At 41.0% G+C, this 22,629-nt stretch overlaps 2 protein-coding genes and 1 long non-coding RNA gene across 4 annotated transcripts; 1 reads left to right on the plus strand and 2 right to left on the minus strand.

Annotated features, from left to right (window-relative positions):
* Positions 1-81: 81 nt before the first annotated feature.
* Positions 82-12,997, minus strand: xkrx (XK related X-linked). Its single transcript, XM_031303043.2, has 3 exons — positions 12,038-12,997; positions 3,972-4,231; positions 82-1,810 (listed from the first exon to the last, which is right to left on the minus strand). The coding sequence occupies exons 1-3, from the start codon at positions 12,394-12,396 to the stop codon at positions 945-947; spliced, it is 1,485 nt and encodes a 494-aa protein (XP_031158903.1). The 5' UTR covers positions 12,397-12,997; the 3' UTR covers positions 82-944.
* Positions 6,755-7,686, minus strand: LOC116052384. The gene is made up of 2 exons (XR_004105586.2): positions 7,089-7,686; positions 6,755-7,039 (listed from the first exon to the last, which is right to left on the minus strand). It is a non-coding gene; the product is annotated as an uncharacterized LOC116052384 (long non-coding RNA).
* A 3,428-nt stretch (positions 12,998-16,425) lies between the features above and the next one.
* Positions 16,426-21,720, plus strand: arl13a (ADP-ribosylation factor-like 13A). Of its 2 annotated transcripts, XM_031303326.2 has the most exons (10): positions 16,426-16,634; positions 18,183-18,299; positions 18,679-18,749; positions 18,854-19,106; positions 19,565-19,670; positions 19,758-19,963; positions 20,065-20,161; positions 20,741-21,005; positions 21,093-21,209; positions 21,318-21,720. In XM_031303326.2, exons 1-10 carry the CDS (start codon positions 16,615-16,617, stop codon positions 21,371-21,373), a joined length of 1,308 nt encoding a protein of 435 aa, XP_031159186.1. In that variant the 5' UTR covers positions 16,426-16,614; the 3' UTR covers positions 21,374-21,720. The 2 variants fall into 2 exon arrangements, with proteins under 2 accessions (XP_031159186.1, XP_035857617.1); XM_036001724.1 differs by lacking the exons at positions 16,426-16,634; positions 18,183-18,299 and adding an exon at positions 17,354-17,364 and having other exon boundaries at positions 18,642-18,749.
* The last annotated feature ends 909 nt before the right edge of the window (positions 21,721-22,629 follow it).

Genomic DNA, 22,629 nt, shown 5'->3' on the forward strand with positions numbered 1-22,629 from the left:
GTTTTATTGGACAAATAAAGTTCCTGGTGTGTGTGACAAGGAGTAAGTAGTCATGAATGAAGTCAAAAACTAAGGCAAGAATGAATGTGTCGACGTTAGATTATTTTATTCAAGTTTCAAGTAAAACAAGGCACTGAACGAACAGACCAGACAAATCATAAAAAATGAGCAAACTGTGAAAGCACATTGATAAAGTGTAAGTCTGGTTAATGCATCATCATCACCTGCAAGCTTTATTTTAAAAGACACACATCTGATATTCCATAAAGTCTTTTTCAACAGAATATTTTCATCATTCGACATATTTTGTGTATTTTTGTTAAACTAAAACCTGTTTTTCCAGGAAACCAGACTGAACAGTGAACACAAAGCATTCATGATAGCATGACGTATGTAGCTGGATATGAGGAAGATGAATTCTTTTGACCTTTACTTGCCACCCTGTTGTTGTTTTTTGTTGTGTCTGTTTAGTGCAGATGCAAACGTGGGGGCGTTCAACCCTGAGAGGAAGTAACTGGGGATGTCCTGCTCAGGCTTTCGGACACACTTGGCACATTTCCCGCACACCTGGCTCAGGCCTGTACATGACCCAATGCTGCTCACTCAACGCAGCCTTTGTGCATCGCTGCATATCTCGACATGCTACATTCTTTGGTGTGCTGGGGCCTCGCTGTAGCCCAAGTGATCGTAATCACCCTCGATAAAGACATCAGGAGTTAACCTGAATCCCTCTCGCATGCATGAATTAGTAGTTAGCATAAGTTTTGTGCACTAAAGAGATAAAAGTTTGTTCTCCAACACATCACCCACGCTAACTCAAAAACACAAATCATTCTGGTTTTTGTGTTAAAATACTTGAGGTCTCGTTCAGTGGTGCAGCCTGCAGTGCCAGCTGAGATGCATTTTTTTGCATTAGAGAACTTTAATTCCCCACAAAGCCCTTCTCAGGCTGCTTCCATCATGTCTTCAACAATAGCCGTCTCCCGCTCTCCCAGCTGACTGGTGAGGTCCAGGGGTTGGGAGTTTCGGGGGTCCAGCAGCTCCAGTGGCTCCTCCTGCACCAGCACCATGGTGGCAGCGGTGGAATACGAGGGCGGCAGCTTCCCTCGTCGACCTCTCGCTTCCCTTCGTCGTGTACGGCAGCAGATGCAGTGCAGGCAGTCGTGCACGTTGTACTTGAAGAGGCGTCTGCATGGGTGGCAGAACTGGTAGAAGAGCAGCATGAAGAGCACGGCCAAGCTGTAGCAGATCAGCAGCTGGACGGCCAGCAGCGGCGCACACACGTACTCGTAGAAGTCCGACTTGAAGAAGTACCAGAGCGTGATGAGGAGGAAGTTCTCAACAAAGCGGCCGCTGTAGTACATGGCCAGGCGGCCCCAGCGCTGCTTCCTCTCGATGAGCTCTCGATGCGAGAGGTCCAGCTGCACCGCCGACCAGCAGAAGATGTTAATGCAGGCGTAGAGCAACGTAAACATGCACAGCACCACTGTGGTGCCGAGCTTAGAGAAGTTTTTCTCCACGTCCTGAGTCAGCGAGCCTTTCCTGGCCCAAAACTCAACCCAGGGGAGGAAGAAGAAGAAGAGCAGGTTACACATGCCGACGAGGATCACCCAGTGTGTGAGCGCTGTGCTGAAGAGGACCAGAGCGGTGATCCGGGCGGCAATCTCCAGCCCTCTCCACACGATCATGGACACGTAGGCAAAAGGGCGCAAGCGCACCTTGTAGTCGTCGTATCTGATCTGGATGGCCAGAACGCTGCACACAAGAGCCCCGTACGTGATGGAGATCAGGGTGATGATCATCAGAGCCACTGTGAAAACAAGCACAAGTCATCTGTTACACTTAAATCAACAGCGCTCACATCTCTGCAAAATCTATCTTCTTTCACGGTCTCAAGCACAGAGAACTTCTCATATTATCAACTAGAGACAGACAGACAGACAGAGAGAGAGAGAGAGGGATGTATATATAGAAATTAAAACGGATGAAACTCTTCAACCACGTTATGAGTGTTGGCGTTGCACAGTTTGTCCACCAGAGGGCACTCTCAACACATTTTCTTTTTAAGTTTCATATTTTATGTTTGTATTTTTATACATTTTATTTATCAGAACTTTCATATATATTTGATGTTCCTCTGTTCTGTTGTGACAATAAAACAAACAAGTTTATTTTTAAACACCTATTATCATATTATTTTAGTGAGGACTTATAAATAACTACAAATAACTAATGTTAGGGAAATCTGTTGGATTTTCGGTCGGGCTCTATTATCAACGTAAAGTCATCATGATTCAATATATACTCCAATGTATTCCCTTACAGAAAGTCTAATATAGAATGAAAGTCATATTCCTGAAAAAATAAATCTAATGTAAAACCTCTGTATGAAATAGGGAATGCAAAAAAACATGTGTTTTCAATCTCTCTCAGTCTCGTATGGTACACACACTACTTGCTCGGTCCAACACTTTGGTCCAGACTGAATTAATTCTACAACTACGTGAAGTATTGCCTTCAAATGTCATACAGACATTGATGTCCCTCTAAGGATGAATTTGATGATCCCTTCATTTTTCCTCTAGTGCCATCATCAGGTGACATTTTGAATTGTCCAATACTTAATAGGCCCCTTTGAGGTGAGCCAGGTCTGCGCAGAATCGATCACCGGCGATCGCCGCCCGTTGCATGCCGGTTAGATTTGTGTCCGACTTGATCCCGACTTGCTCTGACGTCATACACACGTGGGCAACGATGACCTCACGAGATCAAGATGGCTGCAGGTTTGAGACGCATGCAGCGCAGTTGCTTTTCACCGACCGCAAGACCCAGGGCATGCTGGGAAACGCCTGGCTCTCAGCTGATCTAACAGCTGATTGGTTCAGAATCGACTCAACATAATGACTTTTATATAAACTTTTTATTGTTTTTGAATCTGAGGGATTTTAATTGCCATTTGTCTGATTTAAAGGCTTATTCTGTACAGAACACGTGTGGCTGATAGTGACGTTTAGAAATCAAGAGACTAAATCCGTTCTGATTATGGATCATCTACAGTCTGTTTATTGACATCAGCAACAGGTTGCATATAGAGCATTTTTGACAGCTACTCTGTCTTAATAAATACAACTGGAGAATGTGTACAAGCTGATATATGGGTCTGATAACCCTTTATTAAATCGGAATCGGACCTAACAGGATGTGAGTGTTTCTGTGACTTCCTGTTCAGCATGAAGACTGCTGGAAACGGCTGGAAACTGTCCGACTTTACCGCAGCTTTTTGTCACCGCCTCCTGCTGCTGCCGCCTGCTCTCGTCCACTTTACAGGCGAGGCGCAGTTCATCTCGAACGAGCCTATTATTACACCAAATACCTGCAAAACTAATGACACTCCCATCAGCCTCAGCTGTACTGTGTTTAATGCTATTTAGCAAATGCTAGCATGCTAACATGCTAAAATATGATTGCGAATATGGCAAACATTATACCTGCTTAACATTAGCACTTCGCTCTAAGCACTGCTGTATCTATACTGTATAATAGTATAATACAGCTTTAACACAACATCCACTGACTTTTACTAGTGTTTCAGTTTGCACAAATCTTCAGCTTTTTTTATCCAATATCTTTAATAAACAAAACCATTTCCTTATACACTGGCTTCTTAAAAACTGTGGAGAGAAATAAGGAAAAGAAAGAGCTTACTAGGTTAAATGAGGTTATTTAAAATATTCACCCTTACTTGACTGCATTTACATACATTAACACTGGCAGTGACATTTAATTTTATGTGTACAATATTGTAATTTAAGGTGATGAGTCATCGTCTTAAAAGAGTTGCCAAACTCAAATCATGTCATCATTTTAAGAGGTATTTCAACCTTGCCAAGAATAAAAATCAGAGTGCAACACTGTAGTGATTTTTAAGATAATCATATAGTGGAACAGTAGCATGACCCCGCCGTTCTTACATCTTGCAGGGAGGATGTATTTCTCCTGGATGGTGGCATACAGCTGGAGCGTCAGTTGAGGCGCAGAGCCTAGAAAAGCCTGGATGACCGCGGTGCGTTTGAAGGCGTTTCTGTGGGTGGCCAGGTTGCGCTCCGATTGGCCGATTTCCCACTCCATGGGCATCCCCTGTCCCTTCTTCAGACTGATCTTCCTGGAGATGGTGACGTAAGGCTCCTCCTTTTTACCCGCCTTGAAATAAACCACCAGAGCCTCGAAACACCTGAGGACGAAATGAAAGTGACTGAGAGTGGAGTAATATTTTCACACCAACAGAGGGCAGTGCGATGTTATGTTTAAGTTACCACAATGGGACATTATGTCTTGTGTTTTAACATCCACATTTAATTATCATAGTGTGAATAAGTAAGGGCAATAAAAGCTATTAAGCAAAAACATGAGTAGAATAAAGAAAAGTATCAGAGGTTATTAACAGGAATTTAAAATAAGATATACACATAACACTGATCTTAGACGTGTTATCTCATGTTAGGGATCCATCATAAATACACCTATCTTTGTAAATCACAGCTAAACAACTACAAGCACATCACTGAGAAACCACCAGAGGGCAGGCAGAAGAAAGAAAACAGTTACCAGAGTTCCTGAATGGATCAACTGAAAATCTCTGGGTGTGGTTCTCTTAACGTTTACAAGGTAAAGACTTTCTGTGTTCAGCCTCAGGTGCCACATGTTTTTCCACTGCGAGAGGTTTCTGTGCAGACTGCAAACTTTAAAGAAAGTATTTGAATCTTCCACAAACAAATAGATTTCTATCAAATGTAATTTTTTCTACAATTAAAATATATATATTACAGTTTTACTTCCAGACTGGTTTTTGGAGGCCCAAAGGACAAACATTATAAAAAAAACAAATTAAAAACCAAATGTTCAAGCTGCAACAAGGACACTACCTAAACAGTAGTGTCAAGGTTTCCACCTGCCAACAACACAATGTCAGCATTATAATCCCTAAGTAACACTTGTAAAATGACCTGGAACTCACAGTGCAGCACAGCTACATTCAACACACAAACCTCACCCTCTGGAATGTTATCTTTTGCTCCAAAATGTCCAACTTTGGATATGAGACTTTAATCCCACACAAATCTATTTCTTCATGGTTCAACTATGTGCTGTCCGGAACACTACAGAATCAGCAGTCTGACATTTCCAGCGACTGTTGCTTCAGCTGCTGCTAGTGGGGAAACTGTACTCTTTACTTACAGTGCAAATGTGGCACAGTGCCAAGCTTCCACACTCGTCCCTGAACTGTGTTTGATCCCAAACGTTAGAGGCTTGCATGGGGAAATCATGTCGTTATCTGGAAGCACGCTCTCTCTCACACACACACACACACACACACACACACACACACACACACACACACACACACACACTTCTGCTTTAGGGTACAAGGTCTACGATCGAGAAACAGCGAAGGCCCAAACACCTGATTTACTGACATCCTTTCCCTGTAAATCTGGCAGCAAAGTGGGGCTGAGGATGCAATGTGAGGGTACTGAACTCCAGCCAGAATGCACTTAGGATTCAGAGGCAGATTGAGAGGCAGACTAAATTTCACTAAGGGAGGGGAAAAAGAAACAGCAGGCCTGATGAATGCATTAGCCAGGAGAATCAATATGCTGACTTCCGAGGCAGCAACTTATGGATTTATTAAAAAGGAAACACACAGGCTACTGCTCTGTATTTGCAGTCTAACCATGCAATATGTTCCCTCAACATGTGAATACAGCATTATGGTGTGACAAATACCACTCAAATGAAGAGGAACTGGCTTTAAAAAGAAGTCAAACGACTCCTGTGGCAACTGAAATACTGATGTTTTCTGACATAAGGGTGGCAGAGCATTCAGGAAATGTAGAACGTCTTTCAACTTTAGCAAGATCCTCTTGTTTTGGTCACTTGGGATTACCTCATCAGGCTTGACGCGTTCACACTAACACAGCCACATCAGACTGCGGAGAGACGGTGAAACACAGACACAAAACCAAAAGCTCTACATGCTGAGACTGGTCAAAGTTAAGAGTAGTAGGACTAGTTTCTGTCCCTGCTTGAGGAGCAGGATCATAAGGAGACAAGTCAAGACAAGTCAAGACGACAAGCAGCAAATAACCCAACCCCCTCCTTAAAGTTGCCATATTGACTGTGTGGACAGTGTGTCTCATTATCTTCTGTTAGATTCCAAAGCAACTAAAACAAGGCTCTTAAAAAAAGTTTATATGCGGTTATGTGTAATCATTGTGACTTGCTCATGATAGCAGACATGGTACGTTTGACTGTTCAGCCACAAGATCAGCAGATTACACCATCCCTGAGTCACACAGGAAACCTCCCATCTGAGCCAAGAGGGAGCAGAGGTGATTTGTTTACAGCAGCACAGCGTGGAATGATAAGAGCTTGAAATAAAACTGAAATTAAAAGTTGTGTAATGGCAATCCCAGTATTTGTTTTCGGGCTTCACTGCCGCATTAGAAGCATCAGAGACGTCACAGCTCAGGGTAATAGATGATAACTGCAAAAAAAAAAGCGTTCATAAAGCTCAAATTAGAGATGCAGGCTCACTTTGATATTGTAAATGTTTCATGGTCATGGCGGTCTAAAAATCACTGACATGAGCAAAGCATTCTTAGGCGGAGCAAAGACGCATTCAGGATCATAAACACGTTTGTGTAGCTAACAGAGAACAGCTACTTTTGGTTTTTAGCAGCTTACTTTTTTTCCTATGGGACAATCCTAGATAGTTTTTAGCCATGCTAGCAGCTATGGGTGGCAGTGCCTGGCTGGCAGGTAACTCGGTACAGACCGAAATATCCAAACAACTACTGGATAGGTTGTCATAACATTTTGTACAGACGTTGATGGCCTCCAGAGGATGAATCCTCTGGGCTTTGGTGATCCCCTTACTTACTTACTTCCCTCTAGCACCACCAACAGGTCAAATTATTAATTTGTCCAATAATTTGGTGTATGTGCAGATACCTGCGGAAATTAATGACAACGCCATCAGCTTCAGCTGTACCTTGTGTGCAAAATGTTAGCATGCTAAAATGCTTAACTAAGATAATGAACCTGGTAAACATTATATCCGCTAAACATCAGCATGTTAACATGCTGACGTGAGCATTTAGCTCAGCTTCACTGTGCCTATGTAGCAGGGGTGGGAATCACCAGAGGCCTCATGATACAATATCATTACGATACTTATGTCACGATATGATATTATTGCAATTTTAAACATATTGCGATATTCTAACAAGATAAAAGTATGTAATTACTGAAAGTAAGTAAAGTCTGACGTAAAGTCACACATTTGTCATCAATGAATCCCCCAGCTCTGTTGCTCTCACACCAAAATGTGACATAATATATTCTTCAAACAACACTTCTAAGCGGCAGGCCACACAACTTTTTTGTGTTGCCTCGCTATCACTTTCACTCCCGATTGAAATGGACTCTGGAGCTGCAGGTGGTCTATCCATCTCCTGCAATGACATGAGTGGCTTTATCTCCAATGTGTTAATAATAATAATAATAATAATAATAACAAACCTGTGCCTGACTAGTTATTTGTGGAAACTGCAAATCTGCATGGAGCTGTTGCATTAAAAGAAATGTCTCCTGGTTTTTATTTATTTTTAAGATTTTTTGGGCTTTTCCACCTTTAATTTTTGACAGGACAGCTAGGTGAGAGGGGGAAGACATGGAGGAAATTGTCACAGGTCGGATTCGAACCCCGGACCTCTGCGTCGAGGCATAAACCTCTCAGTATACGTGCGCCTGCTCTACCACTGAGCCAACCCGGCCACGAAACGTCTCCTAGTTAATACTCGGTTACATGGTCCTGATTTGTGAAGCACTTTTGGCTCAAATGGCTTTTATCAAAAATGGTAAATAAGGTAGTATGCAAGCCGTGTGCTGCCATGTTATTCGCATGTCAAACACTCGTCTCCCCAAACAGATCCTATACTCCCAATTGAAGGAAGGTCGGCAAGCCCCTGGTGGTCCCAAAAAAAAAAAAAAAAAAAAAAAAAAAAAAAACACTTTAAGGACAACATTAAGATCAGCCTAAAGAAGTTCAAAATTCCAGTAAGCAACTGGAGCAGATCGCTTTGGACGTCGCTGGAAGACAACTGTGCAGGAAGGAGCTGTGCGCCATGAAATGGAACTCCACTGTGCTCCTCTACCACTCACAACCTCCACTTTCCCCTGTCCACACTGCATCTATGTGCATCTATACTATGTGTATCACGTATTGGCCTGTACAGCCATCTAAAGAAAAAACTTTGATCTGTTTTATGCGCTACATTAAACAATGGCTAAGCTCGAGTTAAAAGATCAGCAATGATGATAAGATAATTTCCTGTCTTCTGAGCGGCATTGCGAAATTGTGTTTCTTCTGTAGCTCTTGTGGATGTTTATTTATAAAGCTTTTTATCTACATATTTTCTCTTATCTCTGCAAACTGTTTTGAAATATATTGTACTTGTTACATTTTAGGGTGCACTGAAAGCTGAGCCACATATCAAGTCATTTACACGCCATTTTAATACTTTGTCCTGCAAAGCATTCTTCCTACGGCACATACACCTGCACAGAGCTGAAGACAAGGTTGAATTTCTTGCACTGTAAAAAAAAAAACGCAGTAAAAAAAAAAAAAAAAAAAAAAAAAAAACCTTCAATTAACTCTAATTGTGCTGTAAATTCAGAGTGGTAACTCTTGGCTCACTGTTGACATATCAAAGTTCAGAGAAGAAGAAAAAAAGAGAATATCAAGTGTATATTTACATTTCGAAGAAGTCTCCGCCTACATCTTGCATGAGTCACGGTTCACCAAACAGGTCTCTCAGCTGAGACTAACTGAAACTGGAGTGTGAACTGTAAACTGGCTGAAACAGAACACCTCCTTCAGCAAACAAATGTTTTTTAAACTTTTAAAATGTGACATTTCCACTGCTTTGATTTCCAGGAATGAATTATTTTAAGAAGACTTTCCAGCAACATCTACCACCCCTCTCTCCTCATGAGCCAGCCAGGCTTGATCAGCGGTCTGACTGGTCTGCAGCACAGAAGGCCTTTGGGGGCCATTATCCTGAGATGAGGTCTTACAAAATAAATGTGAATGATGTGTTAAGGCTGTTTTATGCTTCTGCGGCAACTCCACGCCGTAGCTACGCCGTCGCTACTACAGCGTCGTGACCCTTTCAGAGTTTTGCGTCGGGGTTGAACGCTTTTCTTTGCATCGCGGTACATTTCACCCCCAGAACACTAGGGGGTGTGTGGTTTCCGGAGGGTCAATCACGAAACTCTGCCATTTCCGACGAAAGAGAGAGCCAGTTTGTGTTATGTTACCAAGGAAACTTTCGCACAACTGCCCACAAAGTACTGCTTGCTGGCGAAGTGCCAATTTCAAAACGTCACTGACATATAGACACTTTACAAACAGACAACCCCATCATTGTAACTAAAATATGTCTGAGTTTATTTGCAAAGCTTATGTCAGTGTAGCATGTTGCTACTCCCCACTAGGCTGCTTGAAACACCTTTACACGCGCCAGCTCTGCAGAGTCATTTGACAGACTGCAGAGGGTTTAACTGTGACAACACCACCAAGGAAGACATCCAATAAGAAGAAGCTCTGAAGGAAAAAGCTCTGGATATTTGAAGGCCTATCTCTATTCAACACTTTTGACGATGTGGGAGGTTGTTATGTTCAGTCGTCCCTCCTGTTCTTCATACTGGAAGGCTTTCCATCTGGAGTGGGATTCAGTTCATGAGTGCCAAATCTATGATTCTCATGCAGTGCAAAAATCTGGATGCCGCAACAATCTATCATAACAAATTATTGTGGTTGATTAAATCTAGTTGATGAACTGCAACAGATGGATGCTGACTGACCGATTTAATAAGTCAGTCAGCTTTAGGGCTTCAATTATTTTCATTGTCATTAAACGTCAAAAAAGGAGAAAAAATGCCCAACCCAACTTTGAAGAGCCAAAGTTGATGTCTTCAAATATCTTGTTTTGTTCGACCAAATGTCCAAAACCCCAAAATACTCGGTTGACAAATACAATCCTGCAAATCCTCTAATTTCCAAGACTGGAATTAGAGAAAATGTGTCATTTTTTGCAATATTTTTGCTTGAAAAAGGATAGAAACTATTCAGTGATCATCAAAATACTTGAAGTCTATTAATCAATAAAGTGATTGAGCTGTAGTCAGCTTCCTACATTGTTAAACAATCTTAGAGACAATCTTGCGATGGGATCACCAGCATTGTTATCATAATGATAATCCATTGATTCGGGCCAGGGGCGTAAAGTGTGGGGGGGAATTGCCCCTTCCCTACTTCCGACGCCCTTGCTCAGACCAAACCCACCTTTGAACTCTGCGTTAATTTTGATCTCAACTATACACCTGTAACGTTTCATGACTGCATCTTGTTGTGAGTCTATTGCGTTGACAAAATCTGTCCGCAGACCGACACATAAACCTGGCCAAAGTACTCAGAACCTCTGTGGTAGTTTCCGCTACAGTGTCTCCAGGACCACATTTTGCCATGATGACACACACAGATTCATAAGGGCAAAAAAATATTAGCGTTGCTTTCTTGGCTGGTGATAACTCAATAAATCATGTTGGCTCTCAAAGATCCTTGGAGTGCTTCTACGCACTCAACAGAAATTGTCAATTTGTATGCTATTAACTGTACTACACTGCAAATGGAAAGTGGTAGTTGCATGTCTTGTAAGGATGGATAGCTGACTAAAACTACAACAATAAGATCCTTATCGATTAATCTGCCAGTTTTCTCAATTAATTTGGTTTGTGTCTTAACATGTCTTGTTTTGTTGGACCAACAGTCCAAGCCAAAGATATTCAGTTTACTATTGGTGTTTTTCCATTACATGGTACCTGCTCGACTCGCCTCGACACACTGTGCGTCCGTTTTCCATTGCAGATTTTAGTACCGCCTCAGCGTGGCTGGTCGTTATGCCGTATCGATGCACACACCAGCGCACAAGTATAAACATCAGGCCACTTGAGTTTGTTTTACAGTTCTGTGGAGGCTCCACGCAGAGCTTGCGCCATAGCCTGTGTGGCCTATGTAAAAGTGGCCCGATGTTTATACTTGTGCGCTGGTGTGTGCGTGGAGCCGGCCATGTGTGTGTGTAGTGAGGCTACGGCGAAAGCTCTGCCGGAGCCTCCGCAGAACTGTAAACAAGCGGCGCCGCAGTAAACTACTGTGACCTAACGCGACACACACACACAGAACGTCGAAGGTGTGTTGTTGTTGCCAGAAGACACATTTTGTTTCAAATGAAGCTGGAGGCAGCAAAAAAAACAGCTGGCTAAACTGTTTAAAAATAGCGGGTTTGTTCAGGACACCCCCGTCTGTCGCTTTCACGTCACCTTTTCGGCTTGCCTCAGCTCGCTTGGAACCTCGGCTGAGGAGGTACTAAAAAAAGTACCTGTTAGCAGGTACCAGGTACTTTTTTTCGTAATGGAAAACCAAAAAAGGCGAGTAGAGTCGAGGCGAGTCGAGCTGGTACCATGTAATGGAAAAGTGCCATTTCATCCATGTCAAAGAAAAGGATCAAATCCTCACATTTGAGAAGCTGGAACCAACAAATGTTTTCTGCTACAAAAACGACTGAAACGATTAATCGATTATCAAAATAGTTTGACTATTCAGTTAATATAGGCCTACTAAACTTTGCAGAACTAACTGTAAAGGGCATTCGTAATGAGTATTTATAGGAGGAAGATGTCCAAACTTTTCTCGACATTGATACCGCAACGATATTGATGCAGCCTTTAAAACCAGGAAAAGACAACACCTATGCCATATTACAATATCCAAAATCTAAGACGATATGTAGTCTCATATCACGATATTGATATAATATCGATATATTACCCAGCTCTAATGCAAAGTATCATGATTTGAAGTGAATTGTCCTTTAACTTACCACCACCACCTAATGGCATTAGTGACCTCACCTACCGAATGACAGGGCCGAGCATCAGCAGATGCAGGAAGAGAACCAGGGGCCGGTCCCGACCCAGGTCTCTGTGGATGAACGTCAGCGCCAACTGGATGATCACGGCGGGCAGCAGCATGAAGGCGATGGTGGTGCCCATCCAGATGTCGTCGTCGGTCTTGTGGTACATGCTGCAGAGCACGGCGGCGGAGACGAACTCTGCGCAGTAGAGCACGGTGGCCAGCACGACGCTGAACGGAGGCTGGATCCGGCTGTGATTGACCACCAGCAGGACTCCATTCTCCGCCACTTTGGAGCACTCCTGCGGTTCTATGTCCGAGATCTCCCTCTCTTGCTCTTCCATGGCCACTTCGCACATCATTCTAATAAGTTTGGTTAGTATGCGGGGCACGATTTGGGCGTCGCTAAAGGACGTTGATGCGAATGTGAATTTGCCGTAGCGTGCTCCAAAAACATCACTTTTTTGTTAATACTTCCTTTGATGCGCCGCCTCTCCCAACTTTCCACCAAGTTGATCATCGCTGGTTTCACATTGTGTTTATAACTTCACAACTCGGCTAGTGCCACCGCTCCACTGCACCCCGTCACAAGGATTTTGTGTTATTGTCTCGTATATCGTCGTACGTGGCGTAACACTCCAGAGAGGAGCCACCTCAATGCCCGCAGTGGTATCAGCGCTGTTGTTGCACCGTCAGTCAGTGTGATTCTGTGTGAAGGATCGGGAAAGTTCAGCCTTGTCATGTAGGACGCTCATATTCAGCCCCGTTGATCATCGTCCCAACAGTAGCCTACCTTGAAGTTTTTTTTTAATGTTAAACACACAGGTTTCCTCGGCTGTAGAGTCCGACTGCAGGCTGTAGGAGGCCTGGGTGTCTCCTCGTGTTATCAGTCTGTTGATGCGCTCTCAATGCAACAGCTGCGTTAAGTCAGCAAGAAACACACGGGGCGATACCGGAAATGATAGGCGGCTGCCTTCAAAGTATTAGAGAAGATAAGAAGGACATTTTACTTAACTGACAAGGAAGTTCTTTAAAAAAGAAAAGAAAAAGAAAACGCAAATAAATCGACAAAAAAACCAATGTAAAAACAAATAGGCTACTTGCACAAATACAGACACCTAATAGCATTAAGAGAACACAAAAAACTTTTTCACTGGCAACTTCTATGTTAAAGTTGGCTAAATACTATGCTATATACATATTTAGTAAAAGGAAATATAGGCTACATACATACTTAATAATAAAATAGAATAATATAAAAGTGCACCTTTTATTTATTATTAAGTATGTATGTAGCCTATATTTCCTTTTACTAAATATGTATATAGCATAGTATTTAGCCAACTTTAACAGTAGTTTTATTACATCCGCTATTTGTCCTTTCCAAATGAATGCACTGTAGAGGGTAAGTAAGTATAGAGGGATCAGTTTCTCTGCGCTTCCATTTTTAGGTGCCGCTAGCAGGGAGGACTTGGCCTTGTTATGGTGACCTGCAGGCCTCATAGTGAAGCAGCTACACAAACAGGTGCAGCACACACACTGAATCAACTATTAAAATATTACTCCTTCTTCTCATTCACTTTGTACACAGATAATTCCTCATTATATTACTATCTGTTAAGGCTACATGCACATTAGACAGCAATACCAGTTTGTGACCCAGCATAGAACCAGTTGGATCTACTTATTCAAACAAGGATTATCTGTTTGGAAGGTGCATTAGAAGGACGCCATCTTTAGTGAAATACCTAACATTTCCATTGCAAACTATTCTCTGTCCCCTTTCACACATGCAGATGTCAGCATGACCTGTCACCTATATAAACCCTGTCTTATTTTTTACTGTCACCTAAAATAAACCCTGTCTTATTTTTTTTTACTGTCACCTTAAATAAACACATATTGTCATATTTTACACGTCATATTTAACGGAAAAAAATAACTTTGACTTCCAGTATGGTAGATGTAACTTTGATGTCAAGTTCCCTTCAACTAGAAAACAACACAATGCGTTGTTCTGTGTATATTTCACTATGAACTGTGGTACAGTTTCTACACAGCTCACCCCAAACCATACCAACCTCACCCTGTCTAATCAGATCTCATCAGTTGTTGCCACAACCTACAAAGGCTTGTCATTAATAATACATGTGTTTGGTGAAGCAGTGGTGTGGTTCAGTGTCTTCAGACTGCAAAGGCTGTGTGCTCAGTGGAGACATGAGGAAGTGGAAGATGGAAACCTTATTACTGAGCACCAGGCATGGGCACAGTTTTACTAATCAGGTCAATGAAATGGGACACTGTTTCAAATTCTTTACAAGAGTCTTTGTCTTGAACTATCTTTAAATGGATACTTCAACATTTTGGGAAATATGCCTTTACTTTCTTGCCTAGAGTTAGATTAAAAGATACCAATCTGGCTGTATGTAAACATGAAGCTACAGCCAGGAAATAGTTAGCTTAGCGTAAAGACTGGAAGCAGGGGAAAAGTTAGCCTGGCCCTGTCAAAATGTTTCCAGTCTTTATGCTAAACTAAGCTAACCGTCTCCTGGCTGTAGCTTCACATTTATCAGACCTAACATTGTTTTGATATTCCCATTCTACTGTACCTTTAGGCAAGAAAGTGAATAGGCATATCTCACAAAATATTGAACTATTGCTTTAATGTTACTGTAAGCAGAAGCTGTGTAGTCCGACCAACTGTAACACAGCTTACAATATCAGCAGTTGAGGGTCTTTGCACGTTTGCAATGTGAACAGGAGCAGATGGGGTGTGGTCCTCAGCTGCTGCTGTTTTTGCCGTGTGTGTGTGTGTGTGTGTGTGTGTGTGTGTGTGTGTGTGTGTGCTTGTTTTACTATATTCGTGGGGTCCAAAAACCGGGGAATACAGTATACTTGTGGGGTCTGTACAGCTTTGTGGGGCCCAAAATGCTGGACCCCACAAGGTTAAAGGGCTGTTTGAGGGTTAAGACTTGGTTTTAGGATTAGGGTTAGAATTAGGTTATGGTTAGGGCTAGGGTAAGGGTTAAGGTTAGGCATTTAGTTGTGATGGTGGTAGGGTAAGGGGCAAGTAAATGACGGTTCCCCACAAAGATAGTGAAACAAACGTATGTGTGTGTGTGTGTGTGTGTGTGTGTGTGTGTGTGTGTGTGCGTGCGTGCGTGCGTGTGTGTGTGTGTGTGTGTCAGTGTCAGTGTCAGCTGATGCAGGGTTGTGGTCAGAGTCTGGGATGAGTCTACTCAGCAGAGGAGGGCAGAACCTGATTGGTTGTTGGTTTAATGCCATAATGAGATGAGGCCTGCAAACAAACCATTGCTCCAGGTCTCTGAAAGCTGTCACTTAACATTTATACTTTCTTTATATCAGCAGAAGCTCTTCTCCATAGTCCACTGTCCATTTTCTTTACATTTTCCTATATTACATTAAGATATTAAATAATCAGTGCTGTGGATTGGTGTGTTTAGAGGCTGCAAATCAAAAACATGCATGCTCAGCTTTGAGTAGACTAAGATTTAACTGCAGCAATTCATCTTAGCATGTCAAGAACTTTATAATAGAGCCATTCTTTTATTTGCAGACTACAAGGTGCACAGCAGCAGTGAAAAAAAGATGATGTGAATATGAGGCCATCTAGTGGCTTATGCTGCATTACAGAATGTGTTGGACTTGCTTCATGATTGTCTGAATACCATTATTTAATGTGTTGATCCTCTGTACATTTTAGTGAACCACTGTTGCACCTAAAAAGTAATATTTAAAGTCAGATATATATATATTGATATAAGTTCAATTTTATTTGTGTATGAAATGGGTCTATTATAAATAAACTTGACTTTCCTTGTAAAATGCATTGTCATCTGAAATATAATCTTGTTTTTCCTCTTTATTATCCACACTGAATAGCATTTTATTTATTTATGTCCTTTTAGTTTATTTGACAGGAACGTATCCCATTAATCAACAAGAAAGAAAAATGCACCATAAGAATAGCTTTATCTTTAAACATTCATATCCACGACATAATATGTATTAAACATAATAGCACAGTACACACCCACCAATAAATATATAAACACAGTAACATGTTAGTTAGCTCCAATCCGTATTATGTGTGAAGTTATCACCACTCCACATCTAATCTGATCAACCTGATGTACCTCACAAGAAAAAATTGCTTTGGTTCCAATTATACCTGTAAGCTTGTCACACGTACATGGTAGTGGGACACCACCTAACAATTACCATAGTTATGATGTCATTATGTCCCAGAGTGACTAAAGTGCATGCAATCACTTTCAGGCTTTCAGGAGATCACAGCACGTCACAGATCACACCACAAGACACATTTCATTCTCCTGGACGGATATATGCACCTTCGTTTAGTTTACCTTAAGAAGAACCACGGCATCCAATGGGATTAGCAGTTGGTTTAGAGGGCTCTGGGGTTGGTTGAAATACCATCACAACATTTCCCAGGTTGTACCTCCTGCATGGGGTGACTAAAGGCTTACTGTGAGCCTGATTAGTTTTGTAGCTGGTGGGAACAAGATGTTAGTAGAGAGGAGCACCCAAGCAAATGCATGGACATAGACTTACTTCTGTAAGTATTCTTTAAATGTCTCCTATCTTATCAAACTTTGCAAATGTTGCACCTATTACATGTGATTTAGTCAGTCAGTGGTATCAGGCACTGATCATTTAGTGTCCACTGAGTTTGAAATGCTTTGTTTTAATCTGATGATTCAATGCATTTTACCACTCATGTGCACTGACCATTCATTGTCTGTATGAATTTAAACTGGTGCACTGTTATGCATCGTGTTTTTTTAGTTATTTAAGTTATTACAGATATAGTAAGAAAAATATCGAGTATTTCTATTAGTGATAAACACAAAGTAATCTACTATAGGTTTACTGTGGGTTTATTGTTTACATCAACAGGTTTTTCATGGCTATTATTACTGCTCATTGAAATTTTTATGGCACTTTACTGGGTACTATTGTGTTTAATATTCCAGTTTCTCATTTTATTTTTGCGTTTTGATATCACTAAAATCAACATCTATCTATTTACAAAGTACGGACCGGAAAAACATCTCAGTAAACTAAACTACTAAAATGATAAAACTTTTGTATTGCGCACACACATTTAATGTTTTTTTTTTTTTTAAACTCCACAAAGCAAACATACATCTTTTACATTGACACAGCCCACAACATGCACGTTTAGTACTGTGGACGGATGGTTTCTTTGAATTGACACTTTTATAGTAAACTTGCTATAAATGTCTAAAATATATCCGCACTATTACAGATGTAGCTCTTTTTAGGTCCAAACTTAAAACGCATCTGTTTAGTCAGGCTTTTAATACGTAGCAGTGGTGTGACGATTTCGTTCTTCTGTTTCTCTGTAACTATTTCTGATTTTACATGTTCTTTCTTTATATTGTATGATATGTGTTTTTATTCTTGGTTTCGATGTTAAGCACTTTGGATACCTGCTGGTTGCTGTAAAGTGCTATATAAATAAAGTTTGATTGATTGATTGATTGATAAAATGCAGCGATTTCAGATACCTGCGTAAAACATGGAAAACATCCTCACTGTCTTTTACAGCCAAACCAATTATGGGTCAGCTTGTTAACAACACTGTAAAAGCAGGCTGTTCTAAACTGGCTTTAGCAGATTATGGAACCTAAACAGAGGCACTGGACAAAGGAAGATCTGCAGTGTTCTTTTAGCACTTCCTTAGCGACATCCTCAGGCACACCTGCTGCTGTGTGTGTATTACAAGACTTGACAAGACCACTCATAGTTTCCTACACACGGCAGAAAGCTTTTGCAGGGCTCACACATCATCATTGATTATTGATCCAAGAAACTAAAGAAAAAAAGTTTGAAATGAAAGTGAGCTAAGAGATGCTAATACAGCGTAAGATTCTGGGGAGGTAGAGAGAGACATTTGGCAGTCAAAGCATTGCCTGGCTGTCTGACCATCTGTAAAAGTCTCCTAAATCCACAGGATACACAAAGTATCTTTGTGTTGGCCCTGGGTGTTGTGTGTGTGTCTGTGTGTGTGTGTGTGTGTGTGTGTGTGTGTGTGTTTGAGTGTGTGTGAGTTATACTAAGGTTGACCATCTGTTTGTAGATGCCAGTTCCAGAGAAGATGGTGGCCACTGTGCTCACCTTGCTCACCTCAAGGAAACATGTTCAACCTGATGAGCAACTGCTGCACCTGGTTCTCCAAAATACAGGAGCCAATCAGGTAACAAATAAAACATTTCTTGAAAAATTAAATGTATAATAAACCTCAGAAAATGTGACCAGTGATGCATGTGACGCATTTGGCAAAGCTTCTATCTTCCAAAAAATAGAAAACACAGGTTCAATCCGCCTAATCACAAAGTTAAACCTCATAGATTCACCATATTCAATCAAATAAAATCCCAGTGTTGCTGGGCTCATCGGAACTGGTTTGAAAAAAAAAAAAAAATGTTTTCATTGGAAATAATATATTCACAATATATTCATAATATGAATGTGTATGTCATGCACAGTTCATTGATGCCACCTGACGATGATTACTCTGGTTACTGCTTTAATCAAGTCAAATAAAGCTATATGCTGTGCATACTTCTTTGCAGGAAAGTGACCATTCTGGTGGTTGGTCTTGACAAAGCAGGAAAAACATCCTCCATCAGAGGAATGTTAAGAGGTAATTCAACAGTGACAGTTTTAATTGCAAATTCAACTAAAAGTGCTTAAAGCTGAAATACGACAAATTATCTACCTCTGTTTTACTTCCTGTCCTTTTTTTAGTCCCCAGTGGTGTGGAAGCAGGACCCACCAATGGCTGCGTACGACATGAGTTGAGAGTGGAGAACTACCTGGTCACCTTGTTGGATGTGGGGGGCTCAGCAGAGTCGAGAGGAGTCTGGAGGGAGCTCTGTGGAGATGCCCATGGGATCATCTTTGTGGTGGACTCTAGTGACAGGCAAAGGATAAAGGAGGTCAAGGAAGTTCTTGCTGACCAGCTGAAGCAACCGAGAGTGGCAGGAAAACCCCTACTAGTGTAATTATACCATACATACATCAATCAAACAGCATGTGCAGTGTTGGTGTGCCTACCTGTTCTGCGTTAATAAGAAACCTTATTTATCGATACATGCGTAGAATGTCTGTCTCAGAAAACAGAATTATACAAGCTTTAGCCCACATTGATTTTAGCTCTGTCAGGTATGCATCTAGACTGTGGAGACATTGGCACTCCTGTTTGTATATTACAGGTGAAGGTTGTTGATCTTTTATTAATTTATATGAATTGTACTGTATATTTATTGCTATATGTTTGTAAATATTGTCATTTTTAATGTGCTATGGACCTTCCATTTGTGTCATGAATAGTTTTTATTATTATTATTAAACAGTGCCCTCTGGTGGCTGATGAGGGAAAACACTGAAATAACTAATCACTGGGTAACTGTGAAGCTAAAAGGTGAGTGATTTAGTGCTGAAACCTTTTCTTCTTAGGTTGGCTAACAAACAGGACAAAATGAATGCTTTGCTGGGAAGTGAGCTGATTGAGATTCTGTCCCTGGAGGAGCTGGTCAACCAGAGCCGCTCTCTGTGCCATATTGTAAGTGTCAAAGTTCACTAATGCAATCGGAACAAACACAAATCTCTTGTTGGAATTGACACTATGGATATTTCCTTTCCCTCCCAGGAGCCTTGTTCAGCCTTAATGGACCTGCGACGCTGGTCGGACAGGAAGACTCTACGAGGCCTTCGCTGGTTGCTGCGTGCCGTTTATCTGGATTACCCCGAGCTGTGTACTCGTGTAGCCCAGGACAGCAAGAGGCCTCTGGAACCAAGAGAGAGGGAAAAGACCTGGAAAACAGAGAAAGTTCGCAGAAAACCCAAGGGGGAACGGTAGGAGGAGGTTCAACATTATACATATTGTACAGATCAAGATAAACCTAAGAATGATATAATGCTTACATGTTGACCTTTCAAATGTTCTCTCACCTCAGAATGCGATCCAGCAAGCCAGATCTTCGCCAGGTTCAAAAGGAGAAAAATACAAAGGGTGAAGGAAAGATGCAACCCATTCAAAACATGCTGCAAAAGGTCAGGAAAATAATTTGCATCCTTTTACACTCAGTGGCCACTTTACTGGGTACACCTGTAAAATCTAATGCAATCAACAGCTCAGCCATAAATTCTAGGGGTATGCAAAAAAAATCGATTTACATTCGTATCGCGATTCAAGCTCTACCGATTCAAAATTGATTCATATTTTTATTTATTTTTTATTCTATGTCTACTGCAATCACATGGGAAAAGTAGCTACATTTACATACTATGAATCATTTTTTTAATCGAGAATCGTTTTTGAATCTAAAATCGATTTTGAATTGAATATTGAGCCTAAAAATCGATATCGAATCGTGACATTTTCTGAATCGCGCACCCCTAATAAATTCTACCTTTACAAAAGATAATAATGTTCACTTTTGATTGACACCATCAGAGAGGTATTCATTTAACTACATGTTTATCATTGAGGCTGTAGTTTGCAGTGACGAAGAACTGGACTGCATTTCAATTGAAATATGAATATATTTTGCCAAACCATATTTTTGTATTTTGTTTGTCATGATTGTGAAGTCCTCTATAATAATGTGATTTGAACTCTTTTATTTACAGGAAACCAGTCTGAAAAAGAAGACAAAGAAGAAGAGGCCGGTTAAGGTCCAGGAAGGTGAAAAGGATCAAGTAGAAGCAAATGAACAGGAGGAGGAAGAGGAGGGTGACGGTAACGAAGGAGAGCATGAAAACTCTGGCCACAGAGAGAAAGCCAGCAGTGCCCTGATCCCCCCGAAAAAAGGCAAACCAAAACGTAAAACAAAAGTGAAAGAAGAGACTCTGGACGTGCCAGCATCACCAGACAATGATGAGAAGCCGCTTAAAGGTCGAAATCAGTTATTGATGGCCAATATGGTTTGGTTATTAGCTGTTTAAGAATGGAAATCTAACATTTATTTTATCTTGTATCTAGCTAAAGGGGAAAGAAGGAAGAAGAAGAAAGTTGTCAAAGTGAAAAGGAAGAACAAGATCAACACAGAGGAGATGTCTGGAGCTTACTCTCAACCTGTGGACCTGTCTGCAACCTTTGGTGAGCTTCATCCACATCTTCCATCTCCAAATCGAATGCAATAACACTTTGGACTCTGAAATGAAATCACGGCTTTAATTTTAAAAAGATGACCCTGTCTCCTGATAGATCTTTACCGAAAAGCAATACTGGCTCTGAAGGAACATCAGAATCAGGGACAGTGAGAGTGCATCTGCATCCTGAGTGTGAGGATGTGGTCCACGGCAGTCAGACACAGTCACACTTCATCACTTCAAAGACAGACACAGAGATTCTGTTATATGTCTTCATCGCTTTCTATAAACTTCAGACCTGATCCTTGAACCTTTGGAGTAAAACTGCACATTCTAATTTGTCTGCATAATCATGTAATGATAGAAACATTAGTAATAAAAAATAAAAACATTACAGAAAAATATATAAATAACAATGTAAACATTTTAAAACGTTAAAGATGAAATTGTGTACCTGGCCAAATTGTGTACCTGGCCAAATTGTTAAAGGCGGTTTTGTTTGTATAAATCTATGCAGTTTTGATTGTTAAGAAAACATGATTTTTTAACTGTCTTTTTTTTTTTTACGGGGTTTGAACATTGTCAAGACATTAACAGAGCACTGGGCAGAGTATGGGACATTGTTGATGATAATAATAATAATAAACATTTTCTCACAACTTGCATGGAATATCTATTCTGTTTACACTGAAGCGGCAGCAACAAAACAAAGTATTTGTGCTAAAGGTTATTAAGATTTAAAAATATAACACTGACGTGGCCGGGTTAGCTCAGTTGGTAGAGCAGGCGCACATATATAGAGGTTTACTCCTCGACGCAGCAGCTGCGGGTTCGACTCCTTTTGCTGCATGTCATTCCCCCTCTCTCTCCCCTTTCACGTCTTCATCTGTCCTGTGGAAATGAAGGCCTAAAAATGCCCCCAAAAAAATAATCTTTGAAAAAAAATATAACGCTGACAACAAACGAAGAACAAGATTGTTTATCTGAATGTATACACAAATAAGCTTGGTTCTGTTGTTTCCGGTCTCTAGATGGTCGAGACTTTCTGCCTGACGACCTATCTTATCCTTAACCAATCGAAGCAATGCCTAACCTCAACCATCTCGTGAGACTTTCTCAAATCTTGGGTTACCATCTATAGACACAACCGTTGTTCCCCCTCTTTTTGTCATTTCATAATTATTCTGTCAGATCTGAGCCCCAAAATGTAGTGATTACAAGACATTCCTCCATGGCAGCATTTTAGTCATCTTGTCCTTCTTCCACAATCCACAATTTGTTTCCTATATCTGGATAAACTCTTACCAGATGGCACAACAGATTTGAGTCTTAGCGCTGCAGCTTCTATACTGACATACTCCTTGACAAAATGCAAAAAGCAATTACACAATCGTTAAATTTACAAAAGATAAACATAAGTGGTTTGT

Source organism: Sander lucioperca, chromosome 1, assembly GCF_008315115.2.
Source record: "Sander lucioperca isolate FBNREF2018 chromosome 1, SLUC_FBN_1.2, whole genome shotgun sequence".
In the NCBI taxonomy this organism is placed as follows: domain Eukaryota; kingdom Metazoa; phylum Chordata; class Actinopteri; order Perciformes; family Percidae; genus Sander; species Sander lucioperca.

Bases quoted from the DNA above. Each gene is read 5' to 3' on its own strand.
- xkrx (XM_031303043.2), bottom strand. From the start codon at position 12,396: ATGATGTGCGAAGTGGCCATGGAAGAGCAAGAGAGGGAGATCTCGGAC. The intron at 4,232-12,037 runs GTAGGTGAGGTC...TTTCGTCCTCAG, and splicing joins ATGCTCGGCCCTGTCATTCG to GTGTTTCGAGGCTCTGGTGG. The intron at 1,811-3,971 runs GTAAGAACGGCG...TTGTTTTCACAG, and splicing joins ATACATCCTCCCTGCAAGAT to TGGCTCTGATGATCATCACC.
- arl13a (XM_031303326.2), top strand. From the start codon at position 16,615: ATGGACATAGACTTACTTCT. The intron at 20,162-20,740 runs GTCAGGAAAATA...TTTTATTTACAG, and splicing joins TTCAAAACATGCTGCAAAAG to GAAACCAGTCTGAAAAAGAA. The intron at 21,210-21,317 runs GTGAGCTTCATC...GTCTCCTGATAG, and splicing joins GGACCTGTCTGCAACCTTTG to ATCTTTACCGAAAAGCAATA.